The 11824-nt window shown below is 47.3% G+C and overlaps 1 protein-coding gene across 1 annotated transcript; it reads right to left on the bottom strand.

Moving 5' to 3' along the window:
* Positions 1–1243: 1243 nt before the first annotated feature.
* On the bottom strand, positions 1244–2605 carry HER10_EVM0001784 (uncharacterized protein; the record flags this gene model as incomplete). Its single annotated transcript, XM_035471519.1, has 1 exon — positions 1244–2605. The coding sequence occupies one exon, from the start codon at positions 2603–2605 to the stop codon at positions 1244–1246; it is 1362 nt and encodes a 453-aa protein (XP_035332202.1).
* Positions 2606–11824: the final 9219 nt, after the last annotated feature.

The following is an 11824-nucleotide window of genomic DNA, read 5'->3' as shown; positions in this document are numbered from 1 at the left end:
TTGGCCGTGCGTTTTATGTTGAAGAGGAATCACCAAAATGTCCGTGAGCGATAAGCTCGCCTCAACCCGAGTTCCCGCGCAACCATGGAAGAGAACTTCCTTTGTCCACCGCTGTCCAGGAACAAGCTACCGGGGCTTCCAGTTATGGGTTATGCAACTTTGAGTATAGTCTGTCGGTTTGCATTTGACTTGTGCCCCTTCTCCCTAGTGTCTCTAGGTCAGTAGGTAGATTGACGTCACTCCCAAAAACCCAATGTTTCTTGACAGACAGAAACATTGTGTCTGACTTTGATCGAATTCCCTTAGCTTCTCTGTCGGCCGCAATGACTACTTACTTCGCATCGCGGGCTTACCTGCGACTCGGTGACTTGGCACTCTGTCTGCCCCGGTATTACGGTTATTCTGGGAACCATTAAGCTCGCGGATCTCAAGAGCCCCCAAGCACTAATGTACCCCTGCTGGGACATGGCCAATACGCAAGTACCGATATGATCGGCAAGAAACCCCTGCTTACCTTAATTCACGAACAACATCAACCTGCGAAACCCAAACCGGAATGCAATCTTTCAATACAACACCACAAACAAGACAAACACGAAAAAGGCCGGCCATGACGCGGGAACAGACGTTCGTATCGAGCGCGACTCCGGCAACGCGACAGCACGGTCCAGAACAACCAGAACATTGCCAGCTGGAGGCCCCCAACCTCTGCCGCTTAGCGCGACTGTGGCTGATCTAACTCTGAGCGAAGCTTACCGACATGGCGAGAGACGGTGGCCATGAGCCGTTGTGGCTGCCCTTAGTGTCGTTGACTAGTACCTTGAAAGGTTAATCACGAAGATTTTCCTTGGCATTTGGAAGCAAAGCAGTGAAGTTGAGAGTTCCGTGTGCCATGCGGCGGCGCGCTCGTTCAGTGTCGGTTAGAAGCTCTTGGGTCGCGGCTGGGAATGATGGCATTGATGCAAACTTCTGCTGCGTGGAAGAGATCAGAGTCGTCTTGGCAACCGAAAGTTATCGCAATACTGAGTGACTAGGATTGTGGTCTGCGGCGGACCGAAACTCTTGGATGAGTACCCTGTTGTTTTCTGTAATCAATATGAGGAGGGTAAGTTTAGATTGGTCATGGCTGTTTTTCTTATAGGCAGAGGATCAAATTCTCATTGCATCTACAAACTCAAACTGAGTACTCACTCGAGACCAAGGATCAATCAACGTAAGAAGTTTCATATTGAAATATTCCATGTTAATTCAACCCTAGATCAGCCACGTGCAGACCCAAGCTGTTTTCTGTGCTTGACCCAGCCAGAGACTGAGAGGCATTGCGGTAGGAGAACGCTTCCGCATGAGCCCGGGCAGGTGAGAAGGGCCACGGTAGCTCAGCTGCAATCTTTCGCACTTCGAAAACAAGACCAACAGGAGAATGTGACTTGGCGGCATCGATCCACGCCGCTTTTGTCGCATCTTCAATCTCGAAGTCCCATGTGCTCTCCCATATGAAAGTTGGGGTATCATCTTTATCAATGGAGTAACGGAAACAGCCTGCCGAAATAATATATTGCTCCCGGGCGTTCCAAAGCTCCATCACCCTCAACTTTGGCATCCGTCGGGCAGCTCTCGCGGCTGACAACAGGAGCTTGTTTGTCATCTCGGGTGCCTTGTCCCAAATAGAATGAGACGTCAGACTGATGACCTGCAGTTCAGGCCAATCAGGGCCAGCGACGCTGTCCTGAAGGGACGGGTCTTCGTTCTTGGGCTGGACCATCATGTGAGAAAAGAAGTCAGTCGCGTCGATGGCGAACGAGACGCATAGGTTCTCCAGCCCGCGGCTCTGACGATACAGTTGCTCGGGGATGCCCTGATGCGTGCGAATGTATTCGATCCAATCATGTTGCGTGTTCAAGTTGCTCTGATCGCAGGATTCTCGGATAGTGAGCGACTTCAGTTCGACCGGCGCAATCTGCCATTCCGTGACTAGGCAAAGCTTGTGCTTATATCCAGGTCGGCAACCGATTTCGTAGTTGTAGTCCAATGTGTCCAGACCAGACGCAAGTCCAGTCAAAATAAGGTCGGCAAGCTCGGGCCCAGTACTGCGGGAAATGTAAGATTGTGGTTTCACGATGCGGAGCGACCGCACGCAACTGATTGACCACTTTCGCTGCCGCAAGAGCTCTCCTCCGTACGTGAGCAATGGGGGACCGCAGGGCCGGACTTCGACGATTTCGAGGCCGATTTTGGCATCTTCTGTCTTCCAGGTCTGCAACAAGTCGAACAAGGAGACTACAGCCTCCGCAAACGCCCTCCTGTAGCTTTTGGACGTCTTGGTGGCATCATAGTCGATCCGAACACGGAGTCGTTTTAGGACTTTCTGGCGTGGTTTGGTCAGGATACTGCGGGCTTGGAGAACCTTTCGTCGGCTAGCGGTGGACTTTTGAGAATGAAGTGAGATGTATATCTCTTCAAAGACGAAGGGTTCGATGATTCTCTGCCATTCGGAGGAGATGGAAGCATAAGGGGCTAGTGGGTGATTCTCTTCGCTGCCACATTTGAGCAAATGGCCCCAAATTTGGTTCTTAAGCTCATTAGGTAGATCGTGCCACCAGGCCATTGTAACAAGAGACCTTTGTGGGCGATAGAACCGGTACTACGTGTATCGGTGAGAGCCGCTGCCAAGTCTGCGGAGGTGTAAAGAAAGAGGGGATGGTATCATGGGAAGCAGAGCGCGACAAACGTTAAGCTTCGAGTTGTTCCAACATGGCTACTTGGCCACCGAGGGTCAAAGCTCAACCGCTCTCGGGTACCTACGTACCAACAAAGTGATTGAGTAATCAACATCCCTAACCAAAAATCTGCTGATGCTCAACTACCACCAGACGGTAGGACAGACTTGTTACATCCACGTTCTTTGTGTTGTGATGATGAATGTGAGATCCTGATGCCGAAGTGGAGTCAATTGGTGAACGACTGTTCAAACGATAAGGCAAAGCTTATACCCGATGATTAGGAAGGTCACGCGCAGTCATTTCCATTCAGCTCATGTGCTTTATGCATGTAATCTGAATAGTTCTTGGTGGAGCCTTTCTTTCTACGAAACGATGTCGCGATGAACTTGTCATCCGGCTCACATCCCATAGACACTCGATGAAAGACACACAATCCCAGGGAAGTAAAATCTAGATACACGCAGATCCCCTGCTGGTCTTTGACGCGATTTCTCGCATGCGAATACCTATCGGCGTGCTCAATTGAGGGGCCGACGGAAACCACAAGCCACTTCCGTCTCTGGCTCTCTCCTTGCTCATGGCTGGCTGCTACCCAGTTTCTGTCTACACTACGCATGGTCAAAGTCAACGGTAAGGTATGGGTTCTGAGGTGGCTACATCAATGATACTGTTCAGTCATGGTCACCAAAGGTCTAGATTGCCAATGTTATAGTCGCTGTTCAGTAGAGCGTTGATAAAAGCTACGTATGTTACGTAGGACTAGGTCATCCATGGTGATGCAACGTCAAGTGGGCATCACCAGCATCAATCTTCCTTCACCTCAGCTTTCATGAAAGCTTGAAAGCCCCCATGGAGTCATTTGTCTTTCAGAATTCATGCGAGAGCAAGGGATGGAGGGTTTACGGGTCATTTACTGTCTGCACTGGTGTAAAGAACATGTTCAGACCTTCAGAGTTGGGACCCTGACATATAGAAGTCCCAATGCGAGCTCAGAAAAAATTGATATAAACATCCAATGCCCGTATGGGGATTACTCTATGATTTGGTGTCATCTCCTCACTCTTTTACACAGATTGCTTAACACAGAACTTGATCTGCTGGGTAGATCGTCGTACTCTAACTTCTCATTCCTTACTGCGACTCGAGACACTTTTCTGGATTATTTGATTCGGGTCGAGATATCAACTCGAGCTTCATCTCTTGATATGTGTTAAATCTGTTGGTAAGCCTCATCCCTGACGACATTTGGCACATATCTATCACCAAGAAGTCCAGCTCATGACCTCCCTTCTAGAAAAGAGAATACCCTCAATCACACATCATGGCTAGACAAGACAAAGATTTACGAGTTTGGACCATCGAAGAAGGTCAAGCCTACTTTGACGACTTGATAAGACTTCTTCGGAATCCAAATGTAAGCGTTTACGAAACGGTTGATACTGGGCACATTAACGAAACTGCGAATGATATTCCTTTCCAATTCCAGAAGGGAGCACCTGTCACGAGAGCCATGGCCTGTTGTAACATTCTCGTCAACCAGGAGCAGCCGGGTAGCATGTTCATTTACGATAATTCTCTCTGTCTACAAGCTCCCAGAGAGTCGCAAAACTCCGATGACACCCATCGCATCTGGACCTTGTACAAGGGCCTCAGAGTGACTCCATTGTCAGTGGCCTGCAGCACTCTGGTACAGGAGTTGCGACGCGGTCAAGGCATACAATATCATGAGTATCGGAATATCATCAGTCTTGTCTTCTATTGCGGTCGAGAACCACACCAACGCGGCGTCAGTACAGGACTGCTCATGGTACGCTCTCTCTTGGCCCAGATCTTCGAATACATCCGCGTCTCTATAATCGAATACAAAGATGTCACGTCGGCTGGACACGAATTCCGCGAGGACGTTGAGACAGATGATCTCGGTCAGCTATGTAGAATGCTCGACACAGTGATCCGAACGCTCCCTCCAGTGAAGGATCATGAGCAGCCAGAGCGAAGGATTATCTGTTTCATTGATGGTGTGGGTTCTCGCAGCGATGTAGAGGATTCTTCCGGAGTGGCCAAGGTCATACAGACCTTGCTGAAGATGGTCCGTCTAAGTAACACTGGCAAGGACTACGTACCGACATTCCAACTGATCTGTACGAGTCCTCGTCTAGGCGACTGGGATGATGCACTCTTCCCAAGTGATGACACTTGCCAGATTTTTGATTTAGCACTAGCGCTGCTGGCATCTGCACCGTCGACCTGAGGAGGGTTTCAAAAGTCCTGAAGGGCACCAGAATCTGTGCTTCAAGGTCGATTTCGGCAAGCATGATGGGTTTCGTCCATAGAATTCCTTTCTTTATATCCTAAATTCCAAGACCTGAACAGATCATCATATTTGATCGACCACAGAATCGTATCAATCAGAACATTCTTGATTTGCTACAGTGATTCTCCAGATGTGCTACATATTAAAGAAGGAAAGTAACCAGTCCCATACTATCTTTTGATCTCTTTCAAGAAAAGAACATGCCGGTACCTCTATTGACACTCCACCATCGGCTGCCTCACTAATTCGTTGCCCCATCGACAGCGAATGTGCATTAGGACTCTCCATTCATTTGTTAATCTTGTGACTACCGCCAAAAAGAATTGAACAAGGGTACTTGGATAATTAAATCCAAACTAATCTCGAATTTGTAAGAGAATGCATGAATATCTGAAAGCAAAACAAATAAGAGGCCTTCGCTAAGGCACTTCTTGCTACGTGGAGTATCATTCTAGGTAGCTACACCAATGAGCAATTAGGTGTAAGTGCATCCATCTCAAGCCAAGGTCTCTATTGCTAAGGCGCTGCAACCTGTATGCTGCCAATAGCTGGATTACTTGATTTCGATTCCTAGTGTTATCACGAATAGTGGTCAGAAGTGTGCAATGGCAGCAATAGTCCCTTCGCCTACAGGCGGGTTGTAAGGTCGGTTGCCGGTGTAGTGATTGAACATTTACTAGACAGAGAGGGGAGGGATGGTATTATCACAAGCTCCAGACTGTTCACCACAACCACTCCGCCACTCTCACACGTCCAAAGCTCAGCCAATCCTTGGAAACTATACATCCAATACTAGCATGGTGATTTAGTAATTGACTCCTCAGAACGAGAAGGTCGCGGACGCTGAACTATGGCGGAAACGTAGACATGAACCTTGCCCTCCCCCCAATTTGCTGCAATCATGAAGTTGAGCACCCAGACATACGGCGCGGTCTGTTTGTGATGATCTGTTCAAACCACAAAGAGAAACGCGATCTTGGTGTTTGGTGGTTGATTTTCAGGGGAGCTAAATGCAATCTCTCCAGTCCTATCGATCCAACTACGTGCATCATGGACGTACTGAAACAAACATCTGTCGATCCACCTTTTCAAGAGAACAGGCAAAAGTCTCATGACAGTTTATCTTCGACTCACCGCCGACAAACATTGTAGACAAAAAGAACAAAAATCATGAGGCCTTATCTGTTCCTTACCGCCTCCAAACACTCCATGTTAAGAGACGCTAATGACAAAGGTGGTATTGCAGCTTGAATACTCTCATATCCGATCTTTGTTTACAAGGCTCCATTTGGGCTGCAACACAGCAAGAGTGATTAGTACCTTCTAACCGCCAGGCTTCAAGCAAACCTTTTCCCAGGATTTTACTTCACAGGGCCAAAATTACATCCGAAACAAAAGCAAAAAAGAAAAAAGAAAAAGGGCCCGAGTATGACATTGAAAGGCGTACCAAAGACTTTGTTCGTTCTATACCTTGAAGTTCGAAGACTTTGCCGCCGTCTCGTGGAAGGACTTTGGTAAAGAGTGTCATGCAGGGAATGATTCCTTCTAGCCAAGATTTATATCGCCGCAATGTATCACAATATGCTTTGAATGGTGTGGATGAATTGAACGCAGTACTAGATCAGATTTGAACCCATGACATTCAAAGTACACATACCTTGGCTTTGATACAAAGAAAACATTCAAACTTTATACCTATCATTATTTAGAGCAAATCTGAAGCACTTTGAAAAGTAAGTCTGCCTCATCACACTTTGAATTTGTGAAAGTTGTTTCTTGCGGAGACTTTAGCCCTCAGTCTTCATTCGACTTATCTCATATTCACCCTTATATCAGTCAGACAAACGCTCTTTCCCAAAAAAAAACCCTTCTGCAGAACGGCAACTAGCGTGCCACAATTTCAAGTACCAATATTGGAGTTATTGGTAGTCTCAACTTTCTCAACAAGGTATGTGATGGCCCCTATACCTTGTGTCATACTGTCAACCTAACTCAACCGATAGGAGAAAGTATCTTGAGGTTGCTCATCATGCCCACCGAGGCGGAATACTTCACATCATTGCAACTCTTGCTTGCGCCTGATTATGGTTACACAGGGACATGCTACCTTGCCTTGGAGGAACGATACAACCAAGAACGTGTATTCGTTGAGCTCGGTTTGGGCGGTTACGAAGATGACGAAGGCTACAAAGCAGGTCGAATGCTAGTCGACAGGATCTTCAACCAATGTCAAAATCAAAACTGGCTTGTTGAGGGTTCGGGTCCCAATCGTTTTCTCTATGATAAGTCGCTTGATATCATGAACGCTCCCCGGACCCATCTCTCTGGCTACACTTTGAACCAATTATACGGGATCCATGTGTATGAACATGAGCTGAACGTCTCGATTGACGACTATGTTGTCACCCCCTTTTCAATACTCTGCGCTAAGTTGATCGACGACGTTCGAAGCAAGGATAATGCTGGCCTTATCTTCTTCTGTGGCCTACATATAGAAAAAGACGGGCCCCTTAGAGGAAGCACTATAATTCGGGCCCTCCTGCACCAGATATTCCAGAGAAACTTGAACTACTTCTCCGCGGACGATATCAAGTACATGTATGGCGACTTTAAGGCAATGCTGGAATCACCGGAAGTTGGATCCTTCGCATTATGTGAGATGTTCTTCAGGGTAGTTAAACTGGCAGAACCCCGGCTGAACGAGCGCGACAAAAAGATGATCTGCATTATTGACGGTCTCGGTACCCGCAACAGCGATACGTACTCTGAAGATGTGATGCAGGTCGTGCTGGCCTTGGCTAAAATCAACGCAATCGCGCCCTTCTTTAAATTGATCTGCACAGGTCCTGCCGTTCCGACAGTTTTCACTGAGAAATCTTCCTCTCAACCTTTTGACGGACTTTTCTTATGGTACGATTTCCCTCTGAAATAATCTTTACAAAGGGTTCTTGCTTTATATAGACGATATCATTCGGCATATTATTGTTAGCGGCGACAAGAAATTGAGTCTAGAGATAAGATCTTGTGTAGTTTACATGACTATATATAGATCTTTAGTTAATATACCTTACTATTTACTAAATAGTTTTTAAACGGAATAGTGGCTGCGTTTATATTTTTAACGTAAAGCGAAGGACTAGGATCTTTGGCGCTTTTCTTACTTTCATTGGAAATTATGTGGGGCGGCATTTAATAAGATGAATGTGTTCATAGTAAGCTTTCTAGGTATTGATGATACCGGTTCTGGCTGTTTTCAAGTAAAGTACCCATATGGTAATAGGTGACATAAAGGTAACAGAGAGCGTAAGGCTTGAAACTTTGTAGGAAAGCCATTTATCAAACCTAGCCTTCGATTGTACATTAACCGCAGGTTTAGTAGAACGTCACTCAGGTGCGGCCCTAGGACAATGAGAGCCACGGTAAAACAAGGTGCTTTGAATGTTACTTATATAGAATTGATGTTGATTGAGTGTCTGAGCATATTGTGCGTAATATGTACCTTACTCAACGAGTGTACTATAGGTACCGCGTGATTTTCGATCTTTTGCGCTTAAAAGAAAGAAGAAAATCAAAGTCGTTCTTATTAGAGTGACCGGCACTTTTTCTTCTCGAGCTGCGCGCCGTCCTTGTGTTTAGGATACTTCGATAAGCATAAGGAGTCTTCCGTAATACCCGTCGTTCTTCGTCGTGTGTTTCTCCTGGCTGAATTGGTCAACGGGTTCATCGCCTGGGTGTCCCGGCTGCTGTGGCTGCAGTTGGTGCACGGACGGGTGGATGGCAGTTGAGGCTTAGGGGGGACTGTGGCCCATGAGGGGCGGTAGCATCCTTGTTTCACCAGATCTTTCAGCGAGTGGGCATGCCCTGGAGAAACTTCTCTGCATAGGTAAGGCACCTGCACTCTGCTGGATTCAAAGTGGACAGGGATGTGACACCCACTAATCCGCCTATTTCATTGCAGGCAAAAAAACACCAAGGCGTTGTCCATTTCTTTGGCCAGAACATACTCACCCAGATGTTTGCGCAATTCCGACCTCTCCCGCCTACAGACAACCCAATGAAATATCGACCAGTGCGCACAGGACTGTAGACTCGAACACTGACTGTTTTTATCTTTGTTGTAGCTGGCATGCGATCAAGACAATGCGAGGTAGAGCATGCTTCCTCTACCGCCAGTTCACACTCATGCCTCAGTGTGGGCTTTGAGTCTGATTTGGTTGAATCAGCAGTAACCTACCTTACCTAGGAAGAATGGGCGTAGGAGTCGGCAAGGGTGGCATAGGAGTCGGCAAGGGTCTGAGCGGTTAAGATTCAAGGACGAGGGCCAACAAAGAACTGCACTGCGCTGTTTCTTGACCCATGTAATGAGTATCTTTGGCACAAAGGCACGTCCATTTGATAGCATGATCACTACCTTGGCGGTGCGATGAAGATGTCTGATGATTTCATCACAAACCTTTTTCGGCTTTCCCGCAGAAGAAGCTGGCCAAAGTCCATGAGAATCCATGGAATAGGTCGTAGATCGGGATGAGAGATATGCCATACATAAAATGGAAAGCCCTCGGACTGAGGGACGTACCTTCGGCAGCGGACTGATGGACCCTCTTTGCAGCGCCCATGCATACCGCAATTGCTGCTACTTGCCGGTAATTGCTGCGGTTCAATTGCTGCAATATGCTGAACAGCCAACAGGTCACACACATCATGACTTTGCAGGCGCTGCCATACCACAATAGCTCTTATCCGATCGCGATGGTCTTGCCGTCATGCGGCAACGATGGCGCCAAAGGTGATGCGATGAGGGCAATTGAGTGTGGGCTAAGATTATTCAGATATTTGGGCAGGGGCCTCTTTGTGGTTTGTCTCCACTCCAGAATGAGGTGTGCCAACGACATGCACTATCCATATTGACCTTGACATCTCTCTGGCTGAACTGTCGTCCCGATAAAGACGTTTGAAGATGAAGGTTTGCATCAGATCGAATGTGTGCTTCAATTCAGCCCGTGTGACAGGTTTCTGACTGTTCCTGTCTTTGTTTGGGCCTAGTGAACAGTCGCGCATATGCGCTCTTCTTCTTATTTGCGTCCACAAATGATAAAGTCACAAGGCAGGATTTGACATCATGTCATGAAATGCGGATTCCTTAAGATCGGCCTTTCGAACTTCGCAATCTTGGTATCCTCGGTCCTAGAAACGTGCTAGCGGTAAGCTCCTTTGTATCTATCAATGCTGGGCCTGGTGATCAAAAGTGAAAAAGATAGGGGTTTAGAGTGAATTGCAAAATTTCATGACTCACGAGAGGTGATCATCTGCCCAGAGGCACAGAGCACATGGTCTCTTGATGGATAGATCTCATAAGGAAGCGTATTTTGTTACCAAATATGAATTGTATTCAAAGGACAGTCCACCATGACTCTTCGCAATCCGATCCGTGTACTCTTGAGGGCGTTTGAGTATAAGTATCTATAGCTTGATCGTCTTACTGCTGGTGAGAAGAAATCCGGTCGACAATCTAGTCTCATCAGAGCTACCAGAAAACCCCAGGAGCAAAAGTCTTCACTATCTACAGCCTACCCACAGCATCAAGTGTCGATACACAGCGCCGTCAGGCACAAGCAGTGAGTTCCGTATGGCAATTGTTGATAGCCCCGCGCATGCTGACTTTTGACGACTGTTCTAGGACGGGTATACTTCATCGCCAACCATGACTGCACCTGAACCTACCGATCCGAAAGGGATATGGAGTACAATTCTGGCGATGGTCGGCGGTGATGGGGATATCAAGAACATAAAAAGTCGCGACAGGGAAGATTTGAATTGGGTGGAATATTACCATACGGAACATCGAGATACCCGAGAGCCACTGTATTTGAGATTTGAGGAAGCACAAGAGATCATAGAATGGAAGGGGAGACAAGGATCAGGCGTATTGCACATCAATTGCGATATACTAGAAAGTACTCCGCAGTCAGAAAAGCGGCACACTACACCATTATCAACCTTTTGCTGGGGGTGGATCAACGACGTGCGGGATGGCGACTCCGTTCCGACGGACGACTCCCCTGGTGCCCTCGTCTTCTTCATGGGAGGATACTATCGCCAGGAGCGTCTTGAACCGAGGCCCGTTGGCTTGACCTTGATGACATCCCTCATCTATCAAATGGTTGATCTCTACGGCAGAAAGGTCTGTCCAGATGAAGCAGGCGAAACTCTGGGCTTCGAAAGCAACAAACGCAACGATGTTGAATATCTCTGCGACTTCTTCAAGACGCTAGTGCAAAGAGTAACCATGTGGAGGTCACTAGACTGTGTTGTCGACTCCGTTGGCTTATACGAATCAGAGAGCGAGGTGATCACTGCCATGCGCAGGTTGATCACTTTGGTTGAAGATCAACGTGCAAGGGCGCCGGTTCCACGGCGATTCAGGTTGATCCTCACTGGTCCCGGACCGGATGGGCCACTGCTAAGTTTCCTCCAAGAAAAGAAGAACATTACATCATCCTATTATTTCACCTCGATAGAACCAAAGCATGATGATGAAGCTTTGCTGGAATTGAATTCGGACCGGAGTTTCTAAATATTCTGTAGAGTTGACAGTTATGGTAGTCGCAGCCCATAGGTGGCCCCTTTAATCTAAGGTAGTCATGAATCCCCCTTAGTCTACATAAAGATCTACTACATCATCACATTTTGGAGAAAGCCAACTCCGAAATTCTGGTCCCTGGAACGTCTTCATTTGCTCCAGGACACCGCTCATCTACCGGCTTGTCTCATCCTCCGACGACTTGACTTC

The sequence above is a fragment of the Colletotrichum scovillei genome, assembly GCF_011075155.1.
Source record: "Colletotrichum scovillei strain TJNH1 chromosome Unknown Contig00006, whole genome shotgun sequence".
In the NCBI taxonomy this organism is placed as follows: domain Eukaryota; kingdom Fungi; phylum Ascomycota; class Sordariomycetes; order Glomerellales; family Glomerellaceae; genus Colletotrichum; species Colletotrichum scovillei.
This window is presented reverse-complemented; position numbering and strand designations above follow the sequence as displayed.